The sequence below is a fragment of the Myotis davidii genome, unplaced genomic scaffold (genome assembly GCF_000327345.1).
Source record: "Myotis davidii unplaced genomic scaffold, ASM32734v1 scaffold923, whole genome shotgun sequence".
NCBI classification, from domain to species: domain Eukaryota; kingdom Metazoa; phylum Chordata; class Mammalia; order Chiroptera; family Vespertilionidae; genus Myotis; species Myotis davidii.
In genome coordinates this window covers 163,439-182,091 of record NW_006293789.1, presented here as the reverse complement: position 1 = coordinate 182,091, position 18,653 = coordinate 163,439, and the positions used below count along the sequence as shown (strand labels likewise).

The 18,653-nt window shown below is 37.6% G+C and overlaps 1 protein-coding gene across 3 annotated transcripts in view; it reads left to right on the top strand.

Annotated features, from left to right (window-relative positions):
• The window catches only part of ACMSD (aminocarboxymuconate semialdehyde decarboxylase), a 44,092-nt gene extending 25,641 nt beyond the window's left edge, over positions 1-18,451 (top strand). For 2 of the 3 annotated variants that reach the window (XM_006767745.2, XM_006767743.2), the window contains 3 exons: positions 938-1,110; positions 14,892-14,990; positions 17,970-18,451. In XM_006767745.2, coding sequence (XP_006767808.1) covers positions 938-1,110; positions 14,892-14,990; positions 17,970-18,032 — 335 coding nt within the window. In that variant the 3' untranslated portion in view covers positions 18,033-18,451. Of the gene's footprint in view, positions 1-937; positions 1,111-14,891; positions 14,991-15,121; positions 15,196-17,969 lie in introns of those variants that run through there. The other variant, XM_006767744.2, reaches the window with a different exon arrangement.
• Positions 18,452-18,653: the final 202 nt, after the last annotated feature.

Genomic DNA, 18,653 nt, shown 5'->3' with positions numbered 1-18,653 from the left:
AAGTAATTGAGTTTGTGACTCTTGGACACACAGACACACACACACAATCAAACACCTCATGCTGCTCTCTAATTTTTTTCCTTCTCACCAGCATATAGAGCGGTGATGGCGAACCTATGACACGCGTGTCAGAGGTGACACGCAAACTCATTCTTTTGTTTGATCTTTCTTTGTTAAATGGCTTTTAAATATATAAAATAAATATCAAAAATATAAATCTTTGTTTTACTATGGTTGCAAATATCAAAAAAAATTCTATATGTGACACAGCATCAGAGTCGTTAGGGTTTTTCAAAATGCTGACACGCCGAGCTCAAAAGGTTCGCCATCACTGATATAGAGACATCTTCCAGGTCAATAAGTACAGAGCTTCGTCATTTTTTTATTGTTGCAAGCATAGCAATACATTTTTAGATATTATAATTATTATTTAGATATTCCCTAACTGATAGGTTGCCTCAGTATTTTGCTCATGTGACCACACCACATTTGAAAACTTTGACCTCATATCTTTATACACTTGTCTTCTCTCTTTAGGATAAATTCCTCAAATCTGCATTTCTAGATGAGTTCCTGTCGGCTCTCCTGGGTCATCTCCAAGCATTTGGAACCCAGTAGGTCCTTTGTTAACCAGCTGGGCTATAGTAACTTTTCTTTGCATAAAACATGAGGATTAAAAGGAATCTTTTTCAGCTCTGGCCAGCTGGTTGGAGCGTTGTCCCATACACCAAAAGGTCATGGGTTTGATTCCAAGTCAGGACACATGCCCAAGTTGCAGGTTCAATCCTCATGTGGGAGGCAACCAGTTGATGTTTTGCTCTCACATCTATGTTTCTCTCTCTATCTTTCTTCTCCCTCCCTCCCTCTCTCTCTAAAATCAATAAAAAGGAATCCCTTTCCATTGAAGCAAGCCCTCAGTAATGGGTTTTACTTGCAGGTGGAGCCTTCCCCTTTACAGTAGGAAGAATCTCCCATGGATTCAGTGTGCGCCCAGATCTGTGTGCCCAGGACAATCCAATCAACCCAAGGAAGTACCTTGGTTCCTTTTACACAGACTCCTTGGTTCACGATCCCCTGGCCCTCAAGCTGTTAACAGATGTCGTGGGAAAGGTAAGCTGGGTCTACCATCTGGATGGCTTCTAGAGAGCAGAGATACTTGGTATCTCTCAAAAAAAGGTGGGGGATGGGAGAAAAGGCAACTGAAGAAAGAACAGGGACAGTGAAATTTGGGATTAGGCTTGTTTGCACAGGGGGTGCTATGCAAATTATCCTTCACCAGAGAGTATGCATCTCCAGGGAACCATTGTATATGCCAGGGAAATCCCAGATAATCCAGATGGCCAGGAATTCCCCAGATCAACTCCTCTTTTTTAGGGTCATCTCTGTACCCATTCAAAATGACACATTGTGATGTAGTACGCAGAAGAGAACCAACAGTTCTGAAGTCAAATTGCCCTGGATTAAGATCCTGGCTCTCCCTCTTACTGATAGGGTAAATGGTGAGCCTAACTGTCCTCACTCACTCAGTAAAGAAAACTGGAACATTAAAGAGGGGGAAATGGACCACCTGAAATTTCTTCCTGAAACAGCCTGGCCTACATTTTGAAAAGCATTCTCTCATTTGGAAAAAGACCAGCACAGTAGTGCTTTAAATCTCACAAGAAAAACATCTTTCCTCCCTTATAACCTGCTAGCTGCTCTCTCTGTTGGCAGCATCTCCACCCTTAAGTATTCTTTGAAAATGCTAACTTGGCAAATTATGACAATTTTAGAGCAAAGACCAGTCTGATTAGTGAAAAGTCTGAAATAGTTTTTCAATGCTGCTATATTACTGACAGATATCTGTGGGAGGTTTCCAGATTTTCCCAAGGAAATCAAATATTTGGGGTTTTCTAAAAGAACATGGACATGCTTAGAGATTTGCAACATGGTACTTGGCTGTAGAGGAGACACAAAGGCAAGCATTTAAATCTTGTTTAGCAGAAAAAGAGGCCCATCTGAAAGGTGCAAGTAGTGTTCCCTCTCCAGCATGGAGACTTCATCTCGCTGTGGGGCTGACTGCCTCTCTGCTGAAGAAACTGGCTAGAACATAAACGTTACACATTCCAGTTTGGTAATAAATTGTGTGCTCAGAAACCTGAGCCTTCGAGCTTTTGTGTTGTCCCTGGCAAAATGGATGCTTAGCAGCTGGTTGTGACTGTGAATTATTTTTGGTTTGGACAGAGGGGTTAGGGGCAGGTGTGCACACAGGAACCTGCAAAGAGGAGAAGCTGAGAGATTGTGAGCTCTGGCCTTTGAGCAACGGAGGAGGGGGAATGGGATATGGGGTGGAATTTGGGAAAGGGTCATTTTTACTTCCTCCCATCAAGCCTAGTACCCCCTGGTTTTCTTGGAAATGGCAAAACCAAGGGTAAACACCCTTGGCAAATGCAGCACTGACCTTATGAGGGATACCACCCACAGTGAGGCATACTCTCAGCATGAGGGATACTTCAAACAGCATTCAGGGCAATACGTATTGGCCAGGGGTCAGAGCAGAAGTGGAAGAACATGGCAAAAGCCTTTGGATAGACAAGGTAGTGAGCACATGGGAGTCCCTCTTAGGGACCCACAGAAAAACTCAGAGGGCACTTTGCAAAGTTAGAGAGCTTACATTCAAGTTGTGAAGATTGGAGCCATTATACTTTGGGCATCCAAAACAAATATGACCTCGTTTTATATGGCCTCACAGTCTGGTGAACCAGGACATGTAAGCAGTACCTATAGTGATAAAAGGGTAATATGCTAATTAGTCCTGATGTCCTTCCGGACATCCTCCTGGACAACTTTCGGGACAAAGCCGGGGCTGCGAGGGAAGCCCAGTCCCGGATGCCAGACAGAAGCCGCTGGCAGCCAGGGGAAGGAAGGCCTACTCTTGCATGAATTTCGTGCATGGGGCCTCTAGTATATTAATAATTTAGGATTCTCTTTAAAAGACTAATGCTTCTTCATTCCAGTTATATTCACATGAGCAAATCTCTCAAAAACAATCCCTAAACCAAAATGGCTGAGGAAAGTCCTAGGATGGCAGCTGGGCTAGAAAGCCACTGTCCAGATTAGATTGAGAGGACTAATGCTGTGAGGGAGGCCTCCAGGCCAGGGAAAAGGAACTGATGGGCTATTTGATGTGTTTGAGAAGTTGAAACAATGATTGCCAGGCATGCAACAGATCTGTTGATGAATTAAGGACAAACAAATAGTATGTGCACAGAAAATTAAGCAAATGAAAGAAAAGGAAATAACTCCAAGAAAACAAACATCCATATCACAGCAGATAACCATTGTACATTGCTTAATCAGCAGTGAACAACACTTACAGTCATAATAGTGTAAGTACTAACTGCCGGTTTAAATAAAAATTGTAATTCTATCAGGAAAATGGAGAAAAAAAAAGTTGAGAAAGAAAAGCTCAATGATTATACCAGGAAGTCAGTACTCTCTACAGCGGTTCTCAACCTGTGGGTCGCAACTCCTTTGGGGGTCGAATGACCCTTTCACAGGGGTCGCCTAAGGCCATCGGAAAACACATATATAATCACATATTGTTTTTGTGATTAATCACTATGCTTTAATTATGTTCAATTTGTAACAATGAAAATACATCGTGCATATCAGATATTTACATTACGATTCATCACAGTAGCAAAATTACAGTTATGAAGTAGCAACGAAAATAATTTATGGTTGGGCATCACCACAACGTGAGGAACTGTATTAAAGGGTCGCAGCATTAGGAAGGTTGAGAACCACCGCTCTAGAGCAAGCATGTCAAACTCACGACCCCTGGGTTGCATGTGGCCCACAATGAATATTTTTGCAGCCCAGCCAATATAACGGTATGTAAGAAAAAAATGTTCTATATGCTTATTAATTTGTGCAGTTATTCAGTTAATGTTCAAGAAAAAATATTAAGTTTTATTAAAATGTTCTATTATTTTATGTTAACAATTACTCATTTATTTCAGCCCTTTGTATTCATATGTCTCTACTGAAATAAACCTATGTTTCTATGAAAATTGAAGCTTTGTTTTTTTGCGGCCCACATAAACTTAAACCTTGTTTATTTGGCCCATGTTAGCCTTTGAGTTTGACATGCTTGACTTAACCCCGAACTCTACCCATTGTAATTCTCCTCTTGGTACATATAAACACATTGTGTACCATAGTTTATTAACTCTATCTTCTTGAAGAAATACCTTCAGGAGTCTTCTGATTTGCTCTAATCTGGATTGGGTTGCTGCACAGTTGTCATCTTGAAATCTCCCTTTGCTCACCAGCCACCCTCCCAACACACACACACACACACACACACACACACAAACACACAAACACACACACACACACTGAATTCCATTTCCTGAATTCTATGATTTTCCAATTGATTGGTGGAGAACATCCTCCAATAACTTTCTGAGAAAGGGCGTATGAGAGATGAAATTTTTGAAACCCTAGTTAACTATAAATGTCTTTATTCTTCCTTTATAATGAGTTGTTTGGCTAGGTATATAATTCTAGCTTGGAAACTGTTTTCCCTATTAATTTTAAAGACATTTTCTATTGTATTCTGACTTGTACAGTTGCTGTTGAGTAATATAATGCCATTCTAATCTTTGAATTTTCATATAAAACCTGCTCCTCTCCCTCCTCCCCCCAATCTCAAAGACTAAGATTTTCTTTTTGTCCTGAAGTTTCACGATAATGTTACTTGATGTGTAACATTTTCAGCCATTATTCTAGCTACTTGGTGAGCCCTTATATTCTGTAAATTTTCTTTATTTCTTTCATAACTTCCTTTCCTCTGTTTTCTCTTTCTGGAGTTTCTATTATTCTGAAGAAATATAGAAATTTTTTTTCTTTATTTTTTTTTGTCTTGCATCCCCCCTTCTTTGAGTTTTTGTTTTATGTTCTGGGAGATTTCCTGAACTTTATTGATAAGACCTTATACTTAATTAACTGTGATTGTTAATTTAATTTTCAAACGCTGTTATTATTGTTCTTGCTCTCTATACTTTTGTTAACATCTTCTTCGTGCTGGGTGGATGCAATATTTTTTCTTATTTCTCTGAATATACTAATAATTTTGGGAAATTTACTTCTCCCTGCAAATCTTCATCCAATAGGTTTTTTTCTCTTTTTAAAAAAGTCTCAGTCTTTCATATTAAATGTTTTCCTTAAATGTCTGTAATCCTTGGCAGTCTGCTTATATTTAAGAGCAGTCACTATAAAGGTGACCAGAAGTCTCTGCATATGGAGGGGGCCTATCAAGTGTGGTCTTCTCTATAGAGTAACTTGACTTAGCCATGGACTTTGAAGGATGTGAGTAAATTGAATTCTTGTACATTGCCGGTAAAAGAATATAAAATGGTGCAGCCACTGTGGAAACCAGTTTGGTGGGTCTACAACAAGTTAACGATAGCCTTAGCTGGTTTGGATCAGTGGATAGAGCGTTGGGTCAGCTTGCGGACTGAAGGGTCCCGGGTTTGATTCTGGTCAAGGGCACATGACCAGGTTGTGGGCTCAATCCCCAGTGTAGGGTATGCAGAAGGCAGCCAATCAATGATTCTCTTTTATTATTGATGTTTCTATCTCTCCCTCTCTCTTCCTCTCTGAAATCAATAAAAATATATTTTAAAATAAATAAATATGTTTTTTAAAAAAGTTAACCATAGAATTAGCATATGTTCCAATAATGCCACTCATAGGTAGATACCCAAAGAAATTGAAAACAAATATTCAGACAAATACTTGTACACAAATGTTTGTAATAGCATTATTTGCAAATGAACACAACCTGTGTTCATCAACAAATGAATTAATAGGCAAAATGTGGTATATCCATACAAAGGGATATCATACTCAGCCATAAAAAGAAATGAAACACTGATGCAAGCTCCAAGTGAATGGACCTTGAAAATATGCTAAGTGAAAGAAGGCAGACACATCAGTCACATGTGGTATGAGGCTATCTGCATGAAGTATCCGATATAGGTGGATCCACAGAGACAGAAAGCAGAATAGTGGTTGCCAGGGGCTGGGAGTTAGGGTTGAGGGAGTGGGCAGGGGGAGAGGGAATGGGGAGTGACTGCTTCATATGCATGACATCTTCTTTGGGGTTGTGAAATGTTTTAGAACTAGATAGAGGTGATGGTTGCACAACCTGGTCAATGTACTAAATGCCACCAAAGTGTACACTTTAAAAATGGTTAAAAATTTTGCATTTTTTAAATTATAGTTATCTTAGTGTGAATTGATATCTAATTGTAGTTTTGATTGGCATTTCCCTAATGACCAGTGATGTGATATGAATTGCACCTCAATTTTTTTTAAAGTGTAGAGGCCTTGCCCTGACTGGTTTGGCTCAGTGGATAGAGCATCGGCCTGCGGACTGAAGGGTCCCAGGTTCGATTCTGGTCAAGGGCATGTACTTTGGTTGCAGGTACATCCCCAGTAGGGCATGTGCAGGAGGCAGCTGATCAATGTTTCTCTCTCATCAATGTTTCTAACTCTCTATCCCTCTCCCTTCCTCTTTGTAAAAAATCAATAAAATATATTTTTAAAAAATAAAATAAAGTGAAGAGGCCTCCCTGCAAGTTAGATATTCATCTCCTCCAACTAATATATCTATTCATATGTTCTTTTCTTTATTTTTAAAAAGAAACCAGAAATTCTTGTTCTATAAATAGAAAGTGTTTTTATTTCACAATAAAAGAAATGGTTCAGTTTTAGATGGAGCAATGTTATTTTAGGCATTTTAGGCCTCAAATTTTTACAAAAGGCTTAAATGTGATCTTATCTTGGGTATTTGGTCTGTGGATTAAAAGTTGAACCTAGGGAGATGAGAAGAGATAAACCAAAGAATTTATATACTTACTAGAGGCCTGGTTGTCTGTAACAACCCCTCCAACCTATATTCTGGTGAAAGGATGTTTTCCTGTGCACTTCTGTCCTCAATAGAGTGGGATCCTTTCTGTATCTAAGTTTCCGGAGACAAGAGTGTAAGTTACTACCTTTTCAAGAAGTTGTGATAAATGAGAAAGTCAAGTCCTGGCTCTACTACTTGTTAGCTGGGAAATCTTCAATAGCAAGTCACTTAGTCTGTTTCCTCAATTGTAAAGTAGAGATAATAACCAGATAGAGTTGATGTGAGGAGCTAAATAATACTATGCCAAAGGACAATACTAATGTCAGTGATTTATATTACCCAGTGCTTTACAGATAGTAGATGTTAATGTTTGTTTAATTGAGTTGTGTAATGATCTTGTAGATATAAGGCTAATCTTACTTTGCATTGATTGAGTTAAATCTGGCTTTCTCTAGGAAATTATGTCTCAGGGAACAAACTGAATCCTTGGTTCACTAGAATGTTTGTAGTAAGCTATGTTATAACAGAGTTATGTTGTATTTACTGCAATGCTACTAATAAATATGCTAATGAGAAGATAGTTAATTGTTCCTTTTCCAGAAGACAAATGAATTTTCCTCCACTATTTGAATTTATTTAGTAAGCCACATCATTCAGTGTTCACAGCATTCCCTGAAAATGTGAGAGAGCTAATGCATCCCAGCAGGTGAGCAGTTTATTTCTCTTCCCTGGCAGGAATATTAATCACTAGTATTATCAGCTCAGTAAGTCTTTGGCCTCATAGGCTATGTGCGCTACTGGCTTTGGGAAGGGAAATATATGCTAGGCAGTCTTGTTGGTACTGAGAAATCAATCAAGATCATTCCCTGCTTTACTGCCTGATAAAGGAAACCAGTGTCCATCTAGAACAGCGGTTCTCAACCTGTGGGTCGCAACTCCTTTGAGGGTCGAACGACCCTTTCACGGGGGTTGCCTAAGACCATCAGAAAACACATATATAATTACATATTGTTTTTGTGATTAATCACTCTGCTTTAATTATGTTCAATCTGTAACAATGAAAATACATCCTGCATGTAAGATAATTCCATTACGATACATAACAGTAGCAAAATTAGTTATGAAGTAGCAATGAAAATAATTTTATGGTTGGGGGTCACCACAACATGAGGAACTGTATTAAAGAGTCGCAGCATTAGGAAGGTTGAGAACCACTGGTCTAGAAGGTATAGTGTCAGGATCCCAGAAGGTATAATGGTACCCAGAATGCCCACCATTAGAAGTATTCCTTTGGAGTTAATAGTTTTCAGAAAGGTCCAACAAAATGTAGATGTTGTCAAGTATTCCATTAGCACAGATATCCTTAAAATCTGGTTCAAGATCGATCCAAGGGAATAGACTCCTAAATCACAGACAAGAAGACAGAAGAAAGTTCCAGCTTTTGGGAGGTCAGGATCAGGTATGTTACTTGGGATTCTGCATGTAATCCACTAATCAATTTGCAGTTACAAGATAATAAGTAATAGAAAAAGCAGTACAAAAAGTACTTTTAACTCAAGAACTCTTTGTTAAGCATCAATCAAGTAGAGACTGATATGTTATGAAGCACGCAACCTTCGTCCTGCAAGCATACGACGTGTGAGGGATCTCTTCTCCCACCTTTTCCCTGCTACTCTCTTCTCTCTCAGAACAAGAAAACCAATTATCAAGAATTTCACTTTTAGTTCTTTTATGCCTAGTTCCCTCTCCTTCATGAAATTACTAACAAATTAAAAAATGGTCAAAAGTTTACCAGGAGCTATTAACAAAAGGTGTACAGACAGATACAGGTATGGAAAATTCACACACCAGATTGTTACAAGAGGATAATTAACCTCCTATGGAGAGGAGTTGTGAACAATAGCTATAAATAATAATTAAATGCTGCCAAATCCTAAGTTTGGTGTTCTACCACAGGCATCCACAATCTAGTTAGGAAGAGGAGCAGAGACACATCTTAAGCAGGAAGGATAAATTCTTGAGGAGTGGTTTTCATTTCTGCTTTAAAGCCATTTGCTATCTCCACATTAAAACAGAACACACACACACACACACACACACACCCACACACACACACACACACCTTCTTAAAATGTATTTCTCCTAGGCCATAATCCTGGGAGTGGAAGAATTCTGGACAAGAAAGAAAAATTAATTTCTAGATTTTAATTTCATGCCAATGTAGTTGACAAATGTAATATAAGCATGGGACTTTTAAAAACTATGTAGTTTTGGAATTGTAAACAGCTTTAGCAAAAGGAATAGCAATATGGACAAATGAAACTCCGGTGAATACCAGCAGACAGTTAAGAAGAAGATCAGCTGGTGGCACAGATGTCAGTACACATAACTTTGGGTCTTTGGGGCTTCCATCAGCAGGTGTAGTTACCCAGTTTTATACAGTAGTGAATATAGGTATTGAGAAATAGTTGCTAAGTCTATTGCGGCCTTTCTCTAAATTTTATTAGGTACTTTACCATATTATTTCATGTAAATATTTTCATAAACATGGGGGGAAATTTTTGTAGAAATCAAAGTGTCACATCCTCACAACAGTTTGAATTTAGAGTTTAAAATACATTGAATATTTAAGGCTTAGTAATAATGAGACTTCCCTCTTTCCTACAAGCAAGTATTTATTCCTTCAATGAATGTCAGAGTTTTATTTCCAAGTTGTTACAAAAGAAGGGGCTTCTGAACAGTACAAGTCAAAGATTCTATCCTGGCAGAGACATTTTAGAGGGGGGAAACTGGTTCAATTGTTCTGTTAGACTGGGGGGAAAAGAGGAAGAGGAGGCGGAGAAGGAAAATTATATCAAGGAGGCTAACTATTTTCCGGGAAGAGCAGCTAGTCACATCGGACCACAAAGTTCTGCTCAGCTCTGGTTTGGGACAACTTTCTTCCTCACATATTGGCTGTGCAACTCTAGGCAAGTTAGTTGTCATCTCTGTTTCTTCATCTGTTGAATAGGAATAATAATAATAAAACCTATCTCATAGGAAGGTTGTGAGGATTAAATGACTTAATGAATGCAATGGCTTAGAACAACATCCTGCACATAGTAAGCAATGAATAAATGCTAGATATTGTTGCTATTATTATTATAAGAGAGTAGCTCATAGAAATGTAAGAAGTGCTATGAATAAAAGTGTATGTAGGGTGCTTCAGGAACAGAGCTCACACTTGGCTGAGCTAAGAGATCGTAAGAGGCTGAGTTAAGAGAGAAACTAGGGAAGGGGAGTACAAATGATAGATGCAAGAAATAATATAGAGGAAAAATCCAAAGCTTAGTGACCCATGACATCCAGACATATCTATATTTATAGATTTTTTTAAAAAACTCCATATTATTAAGATGTCAGTTCTCTCCAAATTATAGGTTCAACATAATCCAAGCTGAGGCTAAAATTTATAGGCATATGCAAAGAATCAGAGAGGCAAAATAATTTTGAAAAAGAAAAATGAAGTTGGAGAGTTTCAAGAGCTGCTATAAAGCTATGATGGACAACACAACATGGTATCAGCAAAGGACAGCAAGGAGGTTGATGGAGTAGACTAGAGAGTGCAGAAATAGACTCACCCTTGTCTGGTCAGTTAATTTATGACAAAGGTACAAAAGCATTTAAATAAGAATTGGAAAGCCTTTTCATAAATGGTTCTGGAACAAGTTGATATCCATATGAGGTTAAAAAATGAACCTTGACTCTACTTCACACCACACACAAAACTTAGTTTGAGGTTGTCTTTAATGCATGCGGGTTTGGTTTGCAAGGACCAGTGAATGGTGCCCATAATTCCTGTTTGTTGGCACACTGTTGAGGCTACTGAGAGCACACGTTCCTGAGACTTTCCCTTTCCACAAGAAGAGAGTAAAAGAGGTCAGATGATGGCAGCAGTGTTCTTAACAGCGAGGCCTCAGGAATCAGTGACTTTTGAGAACACGGATGTGTATTGCACTGAAAAGGAATGGGCAAGCCTGGTGCCTGCTCAGATCCTCATGTACAGCATGGGATGCTAGGGAACTATGGGGCTGAGGCTTTCCTAACATCAGCCACTTCCAAACCAGCTCTGATCGCTCAGCCTGAGCAAGGGAAGAGCCATGCTTCATCCAGCCACAGGAAGCCCCAAACAGGAGGAGCAAGAGATCAGGTCCTGCAGGGTACATCTCAAAAACAGGATTTACCTACTTAGCTAAGATCTTATCACATGTAATAAAATTAAAAATTCTTTAAAATCATCAAGTATGAGAAGACAGGACAAGCTTTAACCAGTTTTCAAAGTAAGAAGGTGATTTAAAACCATTGTAAATTACGTCAAATACACATTTTCTTTTTCTGTAGACTAATAGATTTAATGTTTTCAATTCATTAAAGTAATTCATTTTAATGTACCAAAATAGTTAATTTGAGAAGGACCATACATGTAAACATAAAAGCTGACACTATAAAATCTCAAGAAGAAAATGTAAGAGAATATCTTCTCAACTTGAAATCCAGCAAAAATATTTTGGACAGGACACAGAAATTAATAAACATTTTTTAAAATGATCAAATTACAATTCAAGTTAAATACTTCAGGTCATCATAAGAAAAATGAATTAAATGAATAGGTAAGCCACATAATGATATAAAACATATTTTTATGATAAAGGACTTATATCCAAAATAAAGTACTTTAACAGACATAAAGATCAACTGATCTAGCCTGGCCGACATGGCTCACCGATTGAGCATCAACCGTGAACCAGGAGGCCATGGTTCGATTTCCTGTCAGGGCACATAACCGGTTGCGGGCTCAATCCCCTGTGTAGGGTGGCCAGGAGGCAGCTGATCAATGATTCTCTCTAACCACTGATGTTTCTATCCCTCTCACCCTCTCCCTTCCTCTCTGAAATCAATACAAATATATATATTTTTTAAAAAGATCAGTTGATTTTGAACAAAGGTGTCAATGAGGAGAGAATAATCTTTTCAATATAGTATAGTGGGACAACTGGATATCCACATGCAAAAAAAATAATAATATTGGACCCCTTTATACCATACACAAAAATTAACTCAATATTGATCAAAGACCTAAGTGGAAGAATTAAAACTACAAATTCTTAGAAAACATAGTTGTAAATCTTTGTGACCTTGAATTAGGCAATAATTTATTAAATATACACCAAAACCACAAGCAAAGAAAAAAATAGGTTAGACTTCATCAAAATTCGAATGTTTATGCCTCAAAAAGCACAACTGAGAATGAAAGGACAACCCACAGAATGAAGAATATATTTGTAAATCATATACCCAATAAGTATATGAGCTTATACTCAAAAAATATAAACTACTACAACTAAATAACATCAACAACAAAAACACAAAGGATCTGAATAGATATTTTTCCAAAGACATATTAATGACCAATGAGCATATGAACAGAAGATGTTCAACTTCACTACTTAGTCATTACAGAAATGCAAATCAAAACTACAATGAGGTATCACTTTACACCCACTGTGGTGGCTATAATTAAATAGATGGACGGCAGCAAGTGTTGGTAAGGATTTGGAGAAATTAGAACCCTGATACTTTGCCGGTGGGAAAGTAGAACGCTGCTGCCACTGTGCAGAGTAGTTCCTCAAAATATCAAACATGGATTTACCAGGTGACACAGCAATTCCACTGCTAGAGATATGCCTAGGAGAAATGAGCATATGTTCACTCAAAAACGTGTACACAAATGTTCAGAGCAGCATTATCATAATAGACAAAAGGTAGATAGAAACAACCCAAAAGTCCATGATCTGATAAGTGGCTACAAAATTTGGGATATCTACATGATGGGTGTTTTTCGGCCTAAAAAGAACTGATTTGGGCTACATTATGAATGAACCTTGAAATCATTATACTAAATTCAATTAAAGTATACGACTTGGACCCTAAACTATGAACCAGTATTGAAGAAAATTAAAGAAGACATAAATAAATGAAAAAACATCCCATTGATTGGAAAGCAATATTGTTAAATGGCAACATTCTGACATGGATCTACAGATTCAATGTAATCTCTATCAAAAAGACAGACGTGTTTGTTTTTTTTTTTCGAAGAAGGCAACATATTACATTTCATGTTCATGAAATTTCCAGAATAGGCAATTCATAGACACAGAGGGCAAATTAGTGTTTTCTTGAGGCTGGAGGAAGGAGGTAATGGGGAGTGCCTGCTAATGGGAATGGGGTTTACTCCGGGGTTAGTAAAAATGTTCTGGCATCAGGTAGTGGAAATGATTACAAAAATTCATGACTATACTAACGCCTACTGAATTGCACACCTTTAAAAGATGAATTTTATGGTACATCAATTACATCTTAAAAAAGAAGGAAGATCTCCTGCACCCCAAATTCAATCTTTTTTCCTAGAAGCAACTCATGTTATTTATTTCTTGGGTACCATTCCTGAAATAGACTCTAGACATACAAACATGTATTTGTGTATGTATAGGTCCTTGTTAAAAACAGAAATATGAGTATAAAGCAGATACATTGTCCTAGACATTTTTTCTCTCTTTACAATATAACTTCAAGCACATTCCTCTTTACAATAGGAATATAACTTGGCGGTTATTCCATTTCAGCATTTGGTCCTGAACATGCTATAATTTGGTTTGCTAGTATTCTGCTACAAATAATGTTGCAATTAATTTTCTTGTGTACATTTCCATGACATGCATACGAGTGGGATATGTTTCTAGAAGTTAAATTTCTGTATTTTATTTTAATAAACTGTCATTATTGACTTATGTCCTTCTTACTAGAATGTGGGTTCTCTGAGGACATAGGCCATTTCTCTTTTATTGACCAGGGTAATCTAGAATCCAGAACATTGCCTGACATACTAGGCTTTATATATTTGTAGATAGTCAAGCCTGTGTGCTTTGATGTATAAAATGTCAAATGAAAATTTGAAGTACATCATTCAAGAAACAGACAATGATACAGTTTATAGAGACAGGAATTGTTTGGGGGTTTGTTTGTTTTCTCTCCATCCAATTGATTTTATAGTTTTTTCTTTTTCAACTGTAGTATGTTTTCAAAAATTGTGGGATCGTTTGCAATGTATCGTGGTAAGAAATACAGAATCCTTCATTTCATTGGAAGACATTAACATGTTTTATTAAATAAATGCCTGATTCTTTTTTAAAAAATATATTTTATTGATTTTTTACAGAGAAGAAGGGAGAGAGAGAGTTAGAAACATTGATGAGAGAGAAACATTGATCAGCTGCCTCCTGCACATCTCCCACTTGGGGATATGCCCGCAACCAAGGTACATGCCCTTGACCGGAATCAAACCTGGGACCCTTGAGTCCGCAGTCCGACGCTCTATCCACTGAGCCAAACCGGTTTTGGCTATGCCTGATTCTTATATTTGAGTATTCTTGCAGTTATTGGAGGAAAAAGCAGGGGGAGGGGCGGCGAGAGGGGAGATGGAAGTTGATTTGCAACTTTAGGAGACCTAATAGTGACACCTGCTGGAGAAAATGTCAGAATAGGTTGGAGGATCTGCTGTTTTTTGTTTTTATAAATATGTTTTACTGATTTCAGAGAGGAAGGGAGAGGGAGAAAGATACAAACATCAATGATGAGAGAGAATCACTGATAGGCTGCCTCCTGCACGCCCCCGACTTGGGATCAAGCTCAAAACCCCGGCATGTGCCCTGACTGAATCCAACTCTGACCTGCTGGTTCACACAACCACTGAAATACACCAGCCGGGCTAGACTGTTTTTAATCCTTTGACTTTTTAAAATTTTAGGTCAGTATGTTTCTATTAATCAGGAAGAAATTTAATATTTTATCATAGCAGTGCTTGTAATAATTATATATAATTAAGTTTACAGGAGATTCTTTGATGTTGATGTTCTAAAAAATTATAAATAAAAACATTTTTTTCTTTTTTCAGGATAAAGTCATTTTGGGAACTGATTACCCCTTTCCACTAGGTGAGCTAGAACCTGGAAAATTGATAGAATCCATGGAAGAATTTGATGCAGAAACGAAGGTATATGCCTTTTATTTCATGGACTTCTTCCTGTTTTCCTCCTCTAATTATGTTTGGTTTCAGAGCACTTTGATATGTGATATCAAAGAACAGGGGATTTTTACACTTAATATTCTTACAATTGTTACCAGATCACCAGAAATACTAGTAGATGAATTATTAAAGGACCAAAAAAAGTTTAGAAGTTTCAAAGCTGAAAGTCAACATACTACAACTAAATTTATAAAGAAAGAAAACTGCAAAGAAGCATATCATAATAATATATTTATGTTTGCACATTAGAAGAAAAATGTCTAAATTTTTAATATTTCTCTTACAATCTACCCATCTCAAAAATTGTAATAATTCTAGTAATTTGAATATTGAGACTAAAGTCTTGATTAACAAGGACCCAAGGACGAAAACCCTCAAGTAATTGGGTGTTTTTCTTTCGGCATTTGACTTTTACGGTGGGTAAATGTGCCATAGTGCTGCCACTGCCTGTTCAACCCCTTAGGCTCCTGAACCAAGTAGAGTTAAAATGACATGCATTGTCCCTGATTCTCTCTCCCTTGCCATCCTTGACATCCCCTACCCCACGCCCCCCAACAAAACAAGTTCTTCTGGGGGTCTTCACCACCAATCACTACACAGAGTCAGGGATGACCAAAAATAAAAACATGTGGCTAGACCTAACCGGTTTTGCTCAGTGGATAGAGCATCGGCCTTCGGACTCAAGGGTCCCAGGTTCGATTCTGGTCAAGGGCATGTACCTTGGTTGCGGGCACATCCTCAGTGGGGAGATGTGCAGGAGGCAGCTGATCGATGTTTCTCTCCCATCAATGTTTCTAACTCTCTATCCCACTCCCTTCCTCTCTGTGAAGAATCAATAAAATATATTTTAAAAAACAAAACAAAACATGTGGCTATATAACTCTTAACAAATTTCACAAGTTGTAGTCATAATCCTTTTGTATAATACTTGGCTTTCTTCTAAACTAGAATCCATAAGTTCTCTTGGTCTCTAATTCTCTGCTCTAATCGTTAAGGATTTAGTGAAGCACATTAACAAATGCCAAGAAGAATCGACTCTGCTTACTGGTTGCAAGTTATTAACTGGGAAACCTGAGATTCCCTTGGCACTGACTCACCTTAAGGCCCTTATAGTCTTGAATTGTTAAATATGTTCTTATTAAAGTAGGAAGCCATAATAAGATTTTTTTTTTACTTTTTCTTTTTACAACAGAGGTTGAAAATGAAAAACTACCTATAAAATTAATAAAAATTAAACTGAAACCAGATTACCCCAAGCATCCTGATTAAGAGTTTAATGGAATAATTACTTTGTCTTTTATTATTTAATTTTATGTGCTTATCACTTTCAAGTTTTAAAATATCTTGTATAAAAATTTTATACTGTCATTTTGTACAAAATGACATTTTGTACAAAGTTAATCATTGCAACATTGCCTGTAATAAAAGACTGTCAACAATCTATAGGAGAATAGTTACATAAATAATAATGGAATCTATACAGCCATTAAAGAAAAAACACTAAAAATCAATTTATAAGATACATTAAATTAAAAAAGCAAGGTGCCAAACAATATATATAGTATATTTCCATTTGTGTATAGTATACTATCCATTTGTGAAAAAGAATCTCTATATACCTAAATATAAGTATTTGCTTATATGTGTATAAAATATCTCTAGAATAACAGGTAAGAAACTAATGGCTGCACAACCTTGTGAACACACTAAAAATCACTAAATTATACACTTTAATGGGTTAATTATATGGCAGGTTAACTATGCTTACTAATAAAAGGCTAAGTAGTCATCACACCCTCACATGCAATATCCTCACACCGTCACAAGATGGCTGCGCGCACAGCAGAGGCAGGGTTCCCCCGCCCTGCGCCTCGGAGGCCGGCCACTCAGTGCAACATCTGCCAGGGTTCACACAGCCCCACGCCCACCGCAGAGGCGGGACTGGCTCCGGCCTACCTCTTTGGGGCAATTCATCAAGGAGCCCCAGATGGGTGTATGGGGCCTACCTCTTTGGGGTGATGGATCACAGGGCTCCTGCACTGTGAGAGGACACAGGCCAGGCTGGGGACGTACCCCCTGAGTGCACAAATTTCATGCACCGGGCCTCTAGTATCTCCAGAAAGCTGTTGCAAAGTATATAAATAAAAATATATTCCATTACAGAAAAAAAGGATGGCTATCTCTGGGAAGATAGCATCCATTTTATAATTTTGAATTTTGAGCTCCAAAGCTCAAAAATTGATCATGATATCTAGATGTATAAATGGTATGGATGTTATACAACTCCATACATGTCTCCTTCCACCCTCAGCTACATGCCTGAACTTTGCAAACTGGACAATTTTTAGTTAGCGTATCACAAAGTTACCTTTCAAATTATAGGCGTTCTTTAGTCTATAGAAGTTCATTTAGTTTATAGCTGGGAGAAGGTGAAAAAAAATTGGCAGTCCTTTTCTCATGTGAAATTGATAAATGTACACATTTGTACATTTATTCTGAGACTCTTCATCTATATCACTTTTCTTGCTCTGAAAGAGTTCCCTTTTATTTGGGACCGTGCAAAGGGACAACACATGCCCAGAAGCTGGGGGTGGCTACATGACTTCCAGCTCTGCTGTTCCACAGTCCTAAACTGTACCTTTTCTCTGTTTTGCCTCCAAATAGTCCTTAAAACCCATTGAGAGTCCTTTTTAAGTTCCCAAAGAGCATTTTCCTAAGAGGGTTCGCTCTCCCCCTTATAATTTCCTCCTTTCCTCCTACAACCAAGTTTCAAACATGAGGCAGGAGGATTGGGGTAAGAGATTCATTGTTTAACCTGCTAATATTTTTCTCTCATGTTGGGGAATTGATTTTTTTAAAACCTGATAAAGACATTCAATAAAGGACTTAAGAACAACCATTAAATAATGCTTTAAAATAAAACCTTTTTTTTTCTTTTTTTTTCAGGACAAACTCAAAGCTGGCAATGCCCTAGCATTTCTGGGTCTTGAGAGAAAACAATTTGAATGACTGAATTCACTACAAAGGGAATCTTTCAAGAAGATACTTTGTTCCTGTTTTTAAATATGTATCACACATGCATACTAAAATCCTATTTTGAACTATTTTATCCAGAAATAGACTATCCCTGAGTATCCTAAATTATACATAACAAAAATGACTCACATGTGTTTTTCACTCTGAAAAGCAGTACATTATTTCACATGGAAACCAAAAATGATTTCCCCAGCACTTTAAAAATTAATAGCAGAAATAAAATGCAAAGTGTCATTAATGCTTTATATGGAAAAAGCAAAACTAGATTCACCCTAGAGGACTCAAGTAGGTTCTCCACTTTGGGCAAGTATATGTGCTGAGGGCCCAAATAACCCATTTTTATTCAATTTAAACACCTTCCATTGGCCCGTAACTGGTCTGGGAATGCTTTAGATGCCACAAACTAAATGCTGTACATATTTCATAACCTGTAGGAGCTTATAGTTCAAATACAGAGGCAAGTCACATGTTCATGAAATAATTACTAAGCAATGCAACGCGAGTGTCACAGAAGTTTCAGTAAAATTCACATGGACTAAAAATTTTGGGAGAATCTTCACCGAAGTTGGAACTTGGAGCGAGTCTAGAAGGATG